Here is a 13939-nt window from a genome sequence, read left to right as displayed (position 1 = left end):
ACGGACTTGTGCGGTTCGCTCTTTTTTGCAAAACATATACAGCCAGATATTGACTCTCAATATGGCCGTTTTAAAGAACATTTTGTTTTCTAATAGGCAATCAGCTTCTTAAGAACTAATTACGTCCCATCGCTCATATTTCTAGCAAAATACGAGAGGAGAAAACACAAGCGAGCGCACCGCGGAAGTGAGTCTATGGGGCAGCTGATTGGAGTGAGTCTAAAACGTTCTCATCGTTGCTTTAAGTCCAGCCCTCTTCCCAGAGAGTTGTTATTCATACAGCGTTCCACTGTGAGGAAAATTATCTACGGAATAATGGCAGAAGTTGCTCCAGCACCCGCCGCCGCCGCGCCGGCGAAAGCACCCAAGAAGAAGGCAGCACCCAGGCCGAAGAAAACTGGTCCCAGTGTGGGCGAGCTTGTCGTCAAGGCGATCTCTGCATCCAAGGAGAAGAAAGGAGTCTCCCTTGCAGCGCTCAAGAAGGCTCTGGCTGCTGGTGGCTACGACGTGGAGAAGAACAACGCTCGCGTCAAGATCGCCATCAAGAGTCTCGTTACTAAGGGAACTTTGGTTCAGACCAAGGGCACCGGCGCGTCCGGCTCCTTCAAGCTGAATAAGGCGAAGGCAGAGCCCAAGAAGAAGGCCGTCAAGAAGGCTGCTCCCAAGGCGAAGAAGCCCGCTGCCAAGAAGCCCGCCGCAGCAAAGAAGCCCAAGAAAGCAGCAGCTAAAAAGCCCGCGGCCGCCAAGAAATCTCCGAAGAAGGCAAAGAAACCAGCAGTGGCTAAACCCAAGAAGGCCGTCAAGAGCCCGAAAAAGGCAAAGAAGCCCGCGGCAGCAAAGCCTACCAAGAGCCCCAAGAAGACGAAAGCGGCCAAGCCTAAGGTAGCGAAGCCTAAAGCCGCCAAGCCCAAAAAGGCAGCACCCAAGAAGAAGTAAACGACATGAAGGCTGTCCCTATTCATACAAAAGGCTCTTTTAAGAGCCACCCAACTTATCTTCAAAATGCATTTGTTTCAAAAACTTTAAGACAGATTTGTATTCATGTAACTTTAACATGTATGGAGGGGGGGGATTATCACCAGATAGATATTTTATTGAGTGATGAAATCTTCAATTTCAGAATCCCGCTTTTACTGAATGGGATACGGAGCGAAACATTTATTATGTGGCGGGGTTTGGGTCATTTACTCAATTTTGACTGGTTGTAATACTTGCGATTCTTATGTCCATGCAAATCCTATTTGCACAAATTCTCTCAGCTTGATCTATTTATTGTACCGCTTATTTGCTTGATTTTACTATTCTTGGAAAGAATTTCTTGCACTGATCAATTTGGCTTCGTTTTGACCCCAAAAGGCTCATTTTCATTCTTATACACAATATACTGGAGAAATAGAATAACGAGTAAAAACTGGAATAAACTCTTGTAAAAAAAAAATGGGTGGCTCTTAAAAGAGCCTTTGGGTCTAAGCCGAGTGAGATGAGATTTTTAACCACCAAAGCCGTACAGAGTACGTCCCTGGCGTTTCAGAGCATAGACGACGTCCATGGCTGTCACGGTCTTTCTCTTAGCGTGTTCGGTGTAGGTGACAGCATCACGGATCACGTTCTCCAGAAACACTTTCAGAACCCCACGAGTCTCCTCGTAGATGAGACCAGAAATACGCTTCACACCACCACGACGAGCCAGGCGGCGGATAGCGGGCTTGGTGATTCCCTGGATGTTATCGCGAAGAACCTTGCGATGACGCTTGGCGCCCCCTTTCCCGAGACCTTTACCTCCTTTGCCTCTTCCAGACATGTTCGTATACTATTCAATCTTCGTAGAAGAATGATGTAATGGATGCCTGTTTTGCTTTGTCGCGTTTCTAAATACTTAGAGCGCGGACCTTGGTGAAAACTGCAAAACACTCCCGTTCGATCGCCCCCCCATTTGCTACGGAAGTGTGTTGATTGGCTATGAGCATTATAATCTCAGCCATTGAGGCACTGAGTAAGCCTGAACTGACCTTGTATATATAGACACCATTTCGTCATCTTTTTCCGCGTCAACATTTCGTTGAAACTGTTGTAGTGAAATCATGAGTGGAAGAGGTAAAACCGGGGGCAAGGCAAGGGCGAAAGCGAAGACTCGCTCCTCTAGGGCTGGACTTCAGTTCCCCGTGGGCCGTGTCCACAGACTGCTGCGTAAAGGCAACTATGCCGAGCGTGTCGGCGCTGGTGCACCGGTCTACTTGGCCGCTGTGCTCGAGTACTTGACGGCTGAGATTCTGGAGTTGGCCGGCAACGCTGCCCGTGACAACAAGAAGACCCGTATCATTCCCCGCCATCTGCAGTTGGCTGTCCGCAACGACGAGGAGTTGAACAAGCTGCTCGGCGGAGTGACCATTGCCCAGGGTGGTGTATTGCCTAACATCCAGGCCGTGCTGCTGCCTAAGAAGACCGAGAAGTCAAAGTAAATTGATACCCGTCAACGAACATCGACTCAAAGGCTCTTTTAAGAGCCACCCACTCATCTCCGTGGAAGTATTTATTCCTTTTCTAAGCTGGTTCTGTCTTTGAGCGTATCTCTGATATTTGTTGAAAATAAAGAGTAATCCTGAATATATTGTGGAAGATCGGCCTACTACGACGCTCAGCTAGTTTACGTTACGCTGACGTTGTCATAACTTGGCTCTCATTTCTAATGCAAACTAAGTGTACTTCCTACTTAGCCTGGCGAGCCAGACCCACATTAAAATGTAGGGTCAGGGCACTCCCCGTTCGCAGTGCTCAGTCCGAGGGGCGGGATAATCAGTTGTCTTTCAAATTCCCTCTGCACGCAATAGGATATTTCTTTTCAAGTAGCAGGGAATTCAAGCCAAACCGTTGCAACTCTGCCATCAATCATTATGTTAAGCCCACCAAACGACTCTATACACGATGTCAATGTCCTGATTAAGTTTCGATTTCTGTAGCTCACAAGCCAACGGAGAGTTGCTAGACTAGCCCTGGCAGCAAGCTAGGGGCGCGTCTAGATTTCTAGGCTACTTCCTACTAACCATACCAACAAATCCCGATACCTAGTAGTGCCAGAGCACGTCTCTGGTAGTGCTAGTAATATAACTATTCAAATACCTTTTACCATTAAATGTGTGCAGATCCTTACTTTGGCAGTACATATATGTTTCGTTCATATGAAAATAACGATATAACAATTGAAAGTTATCAATATACGTATTGGTAATCGTTGACGTTATTTGACACTTCATGTTAATGTAGTAGTCTTTGTCTGCACAAAAGCGTTTGGAAATGGGTTAGCTGCTAGAAAGGTTGCTAACAGTTAACTGGCAGATGCAAAACATGTATAACGTTTGTTTTCAACATGGTTGGTCTTCGTCTTCAGATACATTTTAACCCTTATGTGCATAGATATTAAATAATTATTATTTAAAAACAATTTAGTGACATCATAGATAGACAGTCCCGGCGGCATGGGGGGGCTTTGGGGGCCAGGCCCGTCCTGGAAGTCATCTGTGCCCGCCCTGGACGAGTTTGGTTGCTCCAACCAACCCTAATCCCATAGATTGATTTTGAACACTTATTAAATGTAGGCCTAGCCTATACGTTTGTCAGTCTAGCAAGCAAATAAAACTGGTCAAATCTGTATTATTCTGTAGCTAATCAATCAGGAACATTAGGTAAGCCCATCACCTAAATGGAGAGGTTACGTGGCGCAGTCTACTTCACTTCTGCACTAACCCCTGTCATCCGATGACAAATATAGCTTATCGGCTCGCAGGTAGGCTATATCTCATATCGTAGTTAGTAGAAGTATGCCTAGTAGTTTCTGGGTTTGTTTGATAGCGTTAACCTTTACAGTTTTTTTTCTTCTGACCTAGTCGGAGAACAGGGAGCTTACCACTCCAGGGCCGAAGTTATCCGTAACTTCGGGGCGAACTCCCTAACACTCTATCTGAAAGTGGTTAGCAAATGAACGAGGATTTTGGTTTTATCTGCGGATTTATTTTTGCATTTTTTTTTTATATGACTAGCTCCAGTCTCAACTGCACCATTTTACAACAATTGGATCTACATTTTCATATTGGAATGTTTTGTCAAGTGTAAGCTTAAACTACCGTGATCAATTTAAGTTCCAGTGCCCCCCCTGGAAAGGTGTAATGCCCGTCCGTGAATTTGTGTCTGCCGCCGGGTCTGTAGATAGATAGATAGCTTATTAGATTGCTTTCTCTCAGAGCCTTTATATATGGCTCTGGTTTGTCTATTCATCTCGATGGCACGTTTGTTCCGGATGTAGCTTCTAGGAAGAAATCGGACCACAATGCAAGTACCTCATCCTCCACCTCACCATTTTTACAATATTTTTTTAGAATTGAGATTAAATACATATTTCCTCTCACATGCATACCTGCATATACATTAATAGTATCAGAGAATGTAGACGGGCTCTAATAGTATTTCACAAACATTGAAAGGGGTTAGTTTATTTGAATTTCTGGCGCAATCCGGATGTGACGTTTTACCATATCACGAGGACCAAGTGGGCGGGGGGAGCAGCTCTGGGGGTATAAAGCGCAATGCTTCAGCTGAAGTATTTACTCACTTCTGATATTATCTGAAGAAGGATCTTCACGATGGCAAGAACCAAGCAGACCGCTCGCAAATCTACTGGTGGCAAAGCACCAAGAAAGCAGCTCGCCACCAAGGCTGCCCGCAAGAGCGCCCCGGCTACCGGTGGCGTGAAGAAGCCTCACCGTTACAGGCCTGGAACCGTGGCTCTGAGAGAGATCCGTCGTTACCAGAAGTCCACCGAGCTGTTGATCCGCAAGCTGCCCTTCCAGCGCCTGGTCAGAGAAATCGCCCAGGACTTCAAGACCGACCTTCGTTTCCAGAGCTCTGCTGTCATGGCTCTCCAGGAGGCCAGCGAGGCTTATCTGGTCGGTCTGTTCGAGGACACCAACCTGTGCGCCATCCACGCCAAGAGGGTCACCATCATGCCCAAGGACATCCAGCTGGCTCGTCATATCCGCGGAGAGCGCGCTTGAATTAGGCTGAAATTCACCACTCCAACGGCTCTTTTAAGAGCCACCTCATTACCTCTTTAAAAGCTAATTTCCTCACAATATTTCGCATATTAAATTGTATAGCCTATAGTTTGACAAACTAGTCCCGAAACGAGTACATGGACCGACAATCACACAAGTATAACATTCATAATAGCTTAACATCCCACTCAAAATAGACCAGCAGCAAACTCTTGGGTTAGCCTCTACCTATGCCTTGGTAGGCGATGTTTTTCCACTAACGTCTCGCTGGCTTCTAGTGGCACAAAGTTTGGACTTGAAGTGGCATGTTCAAATCATAAGAATAGGTACATTACGTAGGAAGGTTTGTTTACAGAGTTGAATTGCCCACAGAAAAGTAGTGCATTGCAGTAAGTTAGGGGTGCAGCTGTGGCCCACTGGTTAACACTCTGGACTTGTAACCGGAGGGTTGTCGGTTCGAACCCCGACCAGTAGGCACGGCTGAAGTGCCCTTGAGCAAGACACCTAACCCCTCACTGCTCCCCGGGATTAGTGTGTGCTCCACCTCACTGTGTGCCGTGTTTCACTAATTCGCGGATTGGGTTAAATGCAGAGACCAAATTTCCCTCACGGGATCAAAAAGAGTATATATACTTAAACGTACTTTCCCATCTCAAGAATACTCAATTCAAAACAGACATATTTGAGCATAACATATTTATCTTCACAGGAAAGCCAAGTACCTATGTGTATTTCTTCTTTCTGCTTAAGACAAACCTACCACAGAGGATATAGTAGTAGCCAGAGCCATATAAAAGCTATAAGGTATCTTATTCTCTGGTACTAGCCATCACCAGCGACAGTGATGGACTGAGGGCAGGGGCTTGAGTGAGGAAGCGAGTGTTACACTGGCATATACGAGTTGTGTTTTAACATAAGAAACCATCATAGTCACTACAAATTGAAATGTATATCAAGCGTCGGTCTACACATCATTCATTGGAACAGCTTTCAAAGAACAGATGGGCGGCTCTTAAAAGAGCCTTTGTTTTCAAGTCAATTAGTCAATCAATTACTTGGAGCTGGTGTATTTAGTAACGGCCTTAGTTCCCTCGGACACGGCGTGCTTGGCCAGCTCACCGGGCAGAAGCAGACGCACTGCGGTCTGGATCTCCCTGGAGGTGATGGTGGACCTCTTGTTGTAGTGAGCCAAGCGGGAAGCCTCTCCAGCGATGCGCTCGAAGATGTCGTTCACGAACGAATTCATGATGCCCATCGCCTTAGAGGAGATACCGGTGTCGGGGTGGACCTGCTTCAGGACCTTGTACACGTAGATGGCATAGCTCTCCTTCCTGGTCTTTCTGCGCTTCTTTCCTCCCTTTCCTGCCGTCTTGGTCACGGCTTTCTTGGATCCCTTCTTGGGCGCGGACTTCGCTGGCTCGGGCATTGTCAAATATCTCTCGGAGTTGCGAAATGGTAGCGCTTGAGAAATGTCGTTGGTTTAAGTACGACGACATATGCAAATGAGGAACTGTAGAACTCCAGCTACTCAAGACTCGAATGGAACGTGATCTCTCTCCCAATTCGTCACTTTGGAAAAAAAAGGGGTGGGACTTCCAAAAGTTAAGAGCCAATCGCAGATCATCTGGTCATACCTCCGGATTCCTTTGTTCCTAGTTCCCGCTAATGCTATGCATTTGTGAATCGGATCTCACGCGAATTTACGCCCAGATACGTACTTAATTCAAATGTCATTGGTCAGTCTTCAAATAAATGATTTCAGCATAATTACCTTATCAATTTAAAACTCGTTTTTTTTTTTTTAACGAAGGTTTAGGCTAAGGTTTGTCACTGCACCCCTGATATTTCCTCTTATCTTGTTCTTTGTGAGGTTGCAGCCTATGAAATTAAGGTGCTGCAATGGCATTTTAACGCATCTGAGTGGGTCTAAATGATATTTTTAAAACGTGATCTCATATTGTGACATCGATGTCTAAAAAATTGATGACTGATTGTTTAATACATTCCGATCAAATGTCAATATGGTCTGTGCAATGTCTCTGTCTCTGCATTTGGTCTCTGCAAACCAAAGAATTTGACTGACATTGAGTATAGGCACGCAACACACATCTTTATTTCTTTTAAAACAAAGAAATACCAGCCATACACTTCATTGCAGCAAACTGCCTGGATGATATGCTCAAAGAGTTGCTAACAGGTTCTAAAAAAAAAATATCATAATGTACAAATTATTTATTTATAAACATCTAACTGTTGGAGTTGCATTCATATTTGCCCAGAGCAGAGGTCTTAGAATACCAGTGCATCTCTATCCTTCATGCTGCACAACAGTGTGTGTGTGTGTGTGTGTGTGTGTGTGTGTGTGTGTGTGTATCCAGGACTTTCCTGTGTCTGTATTCAGAAGTCTGTGTCTGTATTCAGGTGTCTGTGTGTGTGTTCAGGAGTCTGTGTTCAAGTGTGTGTTCCAGACTCCTGTCTTCCCTCTGCATACTGCTGTGCCCATCTCAGTGCCCGGCTAACGTGCTCGGCCTTGGCAGTGCCCACGCCCTTGGCCACGGTAGCGGAGCCGCCCGCGTTGCCCCCCAGATGGCCACACACGGCCACCGCCCAGTCGCTCGCCAGCACGCTACTGCCCTGAGAGAGAGAGAGAGAGAGAGAGAGAGAGAGAGAGAGAGAGAGAGAGAGAGAGAGAGAGAGAGAGAGAGAGAGATTATTATGTTTGATGTTTGCATGAGTTTATTATGTTTGCATGAGCCAAGACTGATGCAATCATACATCTTTCAAACACATTTCATCATGTCATGTTATTGTATCATCAAGACAAAGACTATATTGGCCAGACTGCCACCTTCCACTAAACAACGAAGGTGACGGGAGCGCAAGGCAACCCAAATAAAACTCCCATGATTCCACTAAGACTTTGAAAAATGTCTGCGACTGTGAAATCACTTAAAAAATTTAACACCATTGGCAAACAATGATGAGTCAGCTCAAGGCTCCCACATCTCACCCCCTAGAGTATTGTTCATGCTATGCACAACAATTTAGGTTGTTGACAGACTGGTTATTGACACCCCATGGCCCCGTGACCTCTGACCTTTACCTTGGGCACCTGACAGGCACAGAGGACCTTCCCAGAAGAGGCCTGTGGAGCCAACAGCAGAACCATGCAGCCGGGAGAGAGCTCACTGTACCGGTTCACCGTCTTCACCACCACCTGGACGAGGAGGAGGAAGAGGAGGAGGAGGATAAGAGGTATGTGTAAATGTGTGAGATGAAAGGATAGAAATGGTGGGAGGGGGTACAGAGAGAGAGAGAGAGAGAGAAAGAAAGAAAGAAAGAAAGAAAGAAAGAAAGAAAGAAAGAAAGAAAGAAAGAAAGAAAGAGAGAGAGAGATAATGTAATTTATTAGCCAAAAGCCCTTTGCTCTATGATATGTAACGCCACCGCAGTGTGTGAGTGTGAGTGTGTGACCTACCGATATGGAGTCCGTGTCCATGGTGCCCACCACCAACGGCCGACTGCCATGCTTCTCCAGCAGCTCCTGAGCCTTAAGACCCGCCTGAGAGAGGGGGGGGGGGGGGGAGAGGGAGAGAGAGAGAGAGAGATAGAGAGAGACAGAAAGAGACAGACAGAGACAGAGAGAGATGGGGGGGGGGGCTTTAACAACATAAACGGTCAAATTCACGGGCCAAATCATTCTTTTGTTATATCTACCAGCATTTGGCTGGTGGCTGGTGCTACAAGCTACATACAGGCAGCGCAGTCAGTATGGACATTGACAAAGACTGATTATGAGCGTGAAATATGTACGTAGATGTTTGTTGTATCTGTACGTGCTTTGCTTGTTTGTTTGTTTGTTTGCACACCTCTTTGATCTCCTGCTTCCTGATGCTGGTGTTGGTGCTCCTCTGTAAGGCCTTCAGCCGTGTCTGAAGGACCCTCCTCTGCCACTGAGGTATAGGTGTCCCTTCCACTGCCTGAGCAAAATGAATCACTGTGATGTTCACTCACCCCAGTGAACATCCACCAACTAACAACATGGGCCTAACAAAATATAGCACCCTCCAGAATTATTGGCACCTTTGCTAAAGTTGACTAAAAACTGGTATAAAAAAAAAAAAAAAAAAACTGTTGGTGATTTATTGTAAACTCACAATGAAACAAATTAGGAAAAATCCAACCTTGAAGGGAAGCAAATGTATTTTGAGAAAAAGGAAAATCTCACCATGAAATACATATTTTTAACAAAAACACATTATTAGCACCCGTGCTTGTAATACCTTCTTAAGCCTCCCTTTGCCAATAAAACAGCTTGTAATATTCTCCTATGACACCCCATAAAGTTGGGGATACAAAGCAAGTGATTTAAGACCGTTCGCCTTTACAATATCTCCCCAGGTCGTCCAGATTCCTAGCCAAAGCTTGATTTTTCCTAATTGTTTTCATTGTGACATTATTATACTGGTTTTAGTCAACTTTAGCAGAGGTGCCAATAATTCTGGAGGGTAAGGTTCAGTTAATCCACAATCTTTGAAAACAAATACAGATGTGATGTAAAATGACACACACATTATAGAATTATTATTTTTAAGATTTACAAATAATACTTACAACAGACCTACTCACCATATTGTATAAGTGGTCATTTTTGTCTACACATCTATATAGTGTTTAAAACTGTGTTGCTTCTCATCCTGTCATACGTACGTCAGTGAGTTGACCCACGTCTTTGGCCAACCGCTGAGCATCATGGAGGGATGGTGAGGTTGCCGCAGCAACCCGCGCTGACAACGCCTCTACTTCCTGTTCCAGGACATTTCCTGTTTCTCTGGCCTTCTCAGGACACACAAATGAAGAAACAAAAGGCAAAACAATAAATAGGTAAACACAAATAAATGTATGTGAACAGACCTAAAAAACATATAAACACAGTTTTAGCCTTTCTGCTGAGCACAGAGAATAGGGAAAAACACAAGCAGAAGCATCTTCAGAAAATGTCTCTCTTTCTGGTAAACATTTATTATACAGTTATTTTTGGCTGACATTTTTATGCAAAGCGACTTACATATAGTCTGGCTTTTACCAGACCAAGGTCAATCTTTTAAGATTGAACATTGGTCTGGGAAGTCTGCTATGTATTTGCTGCTGCACAAGAGGCGTGATCAACGGGCATAGTTCAAATTACACTGTACTCAATTGGATAGTCATTCACCAATCTGAACGAACCGGGTGACGTTTGCAGTGCGACGCGAAAATTCCAGGCTCTCCCGCTATCGTCATCGTTTTAAAACCTGCCAATAGTGCGCCAGGTGGATAAGCCAGCTTGTGATTGGTCCCGGCAAAATTGTAACGGAAGCAGCAGAAAAAGATGCAGAGGTTTCCAGCCTGAGCTGCAGGGGGGAAAAGAAATGGCCGGCAGATCAGGCTGGGTTCACCCAGCATAACTTACATATGTCAGTCATTATAAGGACAGACCAACCTTGAAGACATTTTTTGAGTAGCAACTCGAGCTAAGACAAAACAATCCTCATGTCAGCAGCTCTATAATGTTGAGAATCTGTTTTAGAGCCTAATAATCTTGACCTATGAAAAATACTTTTGTTGATAGGGACTGATGTGGGTATGTTGACCAATTTCTTGATATGTGGTCTCATGTCTGGTCTATTATTACCTCTTTTAAATCCATTATTATTAGCTATTTTGTAAAGTACAGCTATCCCTCAATCAACCTGAATATAGGCTGTAGATAGAGGTTTATTAAAAAAAAAAAAAAAAATACATTTAATGTTCAATTATTACCTGCTGACTAATGCAAATTACCGATTGCTTCTAAAGAATTTCAGTTGCACATGCACTCAGTTTCTTTCAGAAAGATATCGGTATCTTTCTGCCATCTGTGAGGCCGCAATGATCAGACGTGTCGCGGTAAAGCGCCGCCTCACCTCCCTGGCGTCGTCCCCGGTCACAGCCACGATGCGGCTGATGCCCTTCACCAGCTGCCGTTCCGATATGATGACGAGATCCCGGATGGCTCCGGTCCGGAGCAAATGCCTGATTAAAATTCAGGAAATGTGACTAATCTGACAGATTACCATGCACACACAAAGAAACTGTACACACACAGGAAATGTGACTAATCTGACAGATTACCATGCACACACAAAAAAAAAAAACTGTACACACACTGGAACACCTGGAGTTACAGGGCGCAGTTACTGATGTTATGAAGCATAGTACAGTAGTACTCATGTTGATGTGAAATAGCCACTGATATCGACCATGCCCTCTTAAGAGGGAGCAATGTATATTATTATATTGGGTCTCTGGCTGCATTAGCTGAATGCTGATCAGTAATGGAATACGATTATGCACATTTCTTCATTTGCAGATACACTCGTCGTTACTCTGCAATGATGATGACTTAGAGTAATAGTCTGATGATGAATGTGATAACATTTATATAGTGCATCTGCGGCTGTGCGTCTGGTTATGGGGGAGCAGAGAGATGCCGCAGTGCTTACGTTCCACAGCAGAGCTCCACAGACGAGGGCCTGCGTGAGGTTCCCTCCAGTAGGTCAGACACGGACACCGCCACAGACACCACCCGCACTGGGTCGGGGTACACCTGTGGTCACACACACACACACACCCACACACACACACTCTGAGGTCACTCATTCAAGATGCTACCTTTAGGTCTATAAGTTAGCCATCACAGTGAACATTTAAACCTCCCATAATACATATTACAGCAAAAGAGATACTGGACACAGGACTGACTAAACAACTACACAAAAAATGACTTCTGACCTCAACAAATGAATTTCTTTAATGATTAAAGAAATGACCGCTAATTAGCCAGAGAGAGAGAGTGAGTGAGTGAGATTATTAGATATTTCTTTGTCATGCACTCAGTTTCTTTCAGATAGATGTCGGTATCTTTCTGCCATCTGTGAGGCTGTAATGATCAGAAGTGTCGCGGTCCTATAACACGTTACAGCAAAAGTAAAAGCATTATGTTTGCATGAGCCAAGACTGATGCAATCATGCATTTTTCAAACACATTTCATAATATTGCATCGTCCAGACAAATAAAATATTGTCTTAAAACAAGCCCCAACTGTCACCTTCCACTAAACAATGAAGGTGACAGAAGGGCGATGCAATCCCAATAAAACTCCCATGACTCCACTACGACTTTGAAAATTGTCTGCGACTGTGAAATCACTTGAAAATGTAGCACCATCGGCAAACAATGATGAGTCAGCTCAAGGCTCCCACATCTCCCCCCATAGACGGCCCTTACCTCGTCCACTGTCCTCAGGCCAGGGATCTGATTGGCCAGCGCCAGGGGCACTTCCTGTGTGTGCACCTGCAGGTCCTCGTGGATGATCTGCTGGAGGAGATCCTCCACCTGCTGCAGCTCAGACACACTTAGAGATGCCTGGGGTTTGACAGAGAGTAGGGATGGACAGAGGGAGAGAGAAGGGGAGGAAGGAGGGATGGAGAGAAATGGTGGCAGAGAAAGAGGAAAGGAGAGAGAGTGAGGGATGGAGAGAGAGAGATCGAGGGGGTGTGAGAAAGATAGGGATGGAGGAAGGGAGAGGGAGGGAGATCGGGAGAGAGGGTGTGTGAGAGAGGGACGGGTGGAGAGATGGTTGAATATTCTGTCAATCCATGGAGAGTTCTAGAATTCTGTCAATCCATGGAGAGTTCTAGAATATTCTGTCAATCCATGTCAATCCATGGAGAGTTCTAGAATATTCTGTCAATCCATGGAGAGTTCTAAAATATTCTGTCAATCCATGGAGAGTTCTAAAATATTCTGTCAATCCATGGAGAGTTCTACAATTCTGTCCCTACTGGTCAGCATAAAGATCTGCATGCACTGTGAGGTACCGGAGTGGGCGGAGTTACCTTCACACTGAAGTCAAATCGCAGGCGGTGGGCGGATACATGAGAGCCCCTCTGGGCCACGCCCCCTCCCAGGAGCTGTCTCAGAGCGAAGTTGAGCACGTGTGTGGCGGTGTGTTTCACCATACAGGCCAGTCTCTGGGCCTAACACACGCACACGCACACACACACACACACACACACACACGTAAGCAGGCACAGACATCAGAGCATGTCCAAAAAGTGTACAAAAACACACACACAAACATACAGAGAAAGTGCAAAGTATTTGCCATACAAGATAAACACAATCACAAAGACACACACACACCTCGTCTATGTGCAGCTGGACGTGATCTCCTTTCCTGAGCGTCTCTGTTGCGGTGATCTGATGAAGCACGTAGCCCCCGACCAACTGCACGTCCTCCACTGGAAACAGCACATCCTGGAGAAAGACAGAGAGAGAGAGAGAGAGAGAGAGAGAGAGAGAGAGAGAGAAAGAAAGAAAGAAAGAAAGAAAGAAAGAAAGAAAGAAAGAAAGAAAGAAAGAAAGAAAGAAAGAGAGAGAGAGTGAGTAACTCTCTAAGAGACTGTACCTTTGGCAATGATGATTTCACTCATTTATGGCAATAAAGCAATTAAGCAGCATTTCAGTTGATTTGAGAAAGAAAGTGTGTGTTGTTTGTGTTTATGATTATGGTTATGAGTGCATGTGTGTGTGTGTTTGTCTACCTGCAGGCCGTCTTTGGTCATGTAGCCCAGGTCGTGCTCTTGCCCCCCCTGCTGGCTGTAGAAGCAGGTGCGGTCCAGCAGCACACGGCAGCTCTGACCCTCGTGCACCGCGTCCAGCAGCCCGGCGGCCGCAGCGCCAGGAGCAACGCCGTACAGAGCCAACACCGTCGCCCTGCAGGCTGGGAAGACTGGAGCGGAACAGTCGGGGAAGAGGAGGAGGAGGAACGGTAAAGTAAAGGGGGATAGAGAGGGTGAGGGAGGGAGGG

The 13939-nt window shown here is 45.5% G+C and overlaps 8 protein-coding genes across 33 annotated transcripts in view; 5 read left to right on the top strand and 3 right to left on the bottom strand.

Annotated features, from left to right (window-relative positions):
- LOC121719407 (NACHT, LRR and PYD domains-containing protein 3-like) overlaps window positions 1–13939 on the top strand; it is an 851137-nt gene that overhangs the window by 442167 nt on the left and 395031 nt on the right. The window lies entirely within an intron of this gene.
- LOC121719377 (NACHT, LRR and PYD domains-containing protein 12-like) overlaps window positions 1–13939 on the top strand; it is a 732803-nt gene that overhangs the window by 451026 nt on the left and 267838 nt on the right. The window lies entirely within an intron of this gene.
- Window positions 17–987, top strand: LOC121719598 (histone H1-like). Its single transcript, XM_042105366.1, has one exon. The coding sequence runs from the start codon at window positions 196–198 to the stop codon at window positions 934–936; it is 741 nt and encodes a 246-aa protein (XP_041961300.1). The 5' UTR covers window positions 17–195; the 3' UTR covers window positions 937–987.
- On the bottom strand, window positions 1475–1815 carry LOC121719666 (histone H4). Its single transcript, XM_042105471.1, has one exon. The coding sequence runs from the start codon at window positions 1799–1801 to the stop codon at window positions 1490–1492; it is 312 nt and encodes a 103-aa protein (XP_041961405.1). The 5' UTR covers window positions 1802–1815; the 3' UTR covers window positions 1475–1489.
- On the top strand, window positions 1844–8300 carry LOC121719627 (histone H2A-like). Its single transcript, XM_042105421.1, has 2 exons — window positions 1844–2455; window positions 8165–8300. The coding sequence occupies exons 1-2, from the start codon at window positions 2082–2084 to the stop codon at window positions 8295–8297; spliced, it is 507 nt and encodes a 168-aa protein (XP_041961355.1). The 5' UTR covers window positions 1844–2081; the 3' UTR covers window positions 8298–8300.
- aars2 (alanyl-tRNA synthetase 2, mitochondrial (putative)) overlaps window positions 2510–13939 on the bottom strand; it is a 21983-nt gene continuing 10553 nt past the window's right edge. Inside the window, exons 12-20 of the mRNA XM_042105023.1 lie at window positions 13674–13861; window positions 13273–13386; window positions 12966–13106; window positions 12355–12492; window positions 11570–11673; window positions 10991–11099; window positions 9756–9881; window positions 8915–9025; window positions 2510–2634 (exon numbers count right to left, since the gene is read on the bottom strand). Coding sequence (XP_041960957.1) covers window positions 2542–2634; window positions 8915–9025; window positions 9756–9881; window positions 10991–11099; window positions 11570–11673; window positions 12355–12492; window positions 12966–13106; window positions 13273–13386; window positions 13674–13861 — 1124 coding nt within the window. The 3' untranslated portion in view covers window positions 2510–2541. The remainder of the gene's footprint in view (window positions 2635–8914; window positions 9026–9755; window positions 9882–10990; window positions 11100–11569; window positions 11674–12354; window positions 12493–12965; window positions 13107–13272; window positions 13387–13673; window positions 13862–13939) is intronic.
- Window positions 4499–10165, top strand: LOC121719639 (histone H3-like). Its single transcript, XM_042105437.1, has 2 exons — window positions 4499–5438; window positions 10155–10165. Exon 1 carries the CDS (start codon window positions 4635–4637, stop codon window positions 5043–5045), a length of 411 nt encoding a protein of 136 aa, XP_041961371.1. The 5' UTR covers window positions 4499–4634; the 3' UTR covers window positions 5046–5438; window positions 10155–10165.
- On the bottom strand, window positions 6004–6530 carry LOC121719657 (histone H2B 1/2-like). Its single transcript, XM_042105459.1, has one exon. It carries the CDS (start codon window positions 6469–6471, stop codon window positions 6097–6099), a length of 375 nt encoding a protein of 124 aa, XP_041961393.1. The 5' UTR covers window positions 6472–6530; the 3' UTR covers window positions 6004–6096.

The sequence above is a fragment of the Alosa sapidissima genome, chromosome 9 (genome assembly GCF_018492685.1).
Source record: "Alosa sapidissima isolate fAloSap1 chromosome 9, fAloSap1.pri, whole genome shotgun sequence".
Classification (NCBI taxonomy): domain Eukaryota; kingdom Metazoa; phylum Chordata; class Actinopteri; order Clupeiformes; family Clupeidae; genus Alosa; species Alosa sapidissima.
This window is presented reverse-complemented; position numbering and strand designations above follow the sequence as displayed.

Bases quoted from the DNA above. Each gene is read 5' to 3' on its own strand.
- LOC121719598 (XM_042105366.1), top strand. From the start codon at position 196: ATGGGGCAGCTGATTGGAGTGAGTCTAAAACGTTCTCATCGTTGCTTT.
- LOC121719666 (XM_042105471.1), bottom strand. From the start codon at position 1,801: ATGTCTGGAAGAGGCAAAGGAGGTAAAGGTCTCGGGAAAGGGGGCGCC.
- LOC121719639 (XM_042105437.1), top strand. From the start codon at position 4,635: ATGGCAAGAACCAAGCAGACCGCTCGCAAATCTACTGGTGGCAAAGCA.
- LOC121719657 (XM_042105459.1), bottom strand. From the start codon at position 6,471: ATGCCCGAGCCAGCGAAGTCCGCGCCCAAGAAGGGATCCAAGAAAGCC.
- LOC121719627 (XM_042105421.1), top strand. From the start codon at position 2,082: ATGAGTGGAAGAGGTAAAACCGGGGGCAAGGCAAGGGCGAAAGCGAAG. The intron at 2,456-8,164 runs GTAAATTGATAC...GGCACCTGACAG, and splicing joins AAGAAGACCGAGAAGTCAAA to GCACAGAGGACCTTCCCAGA.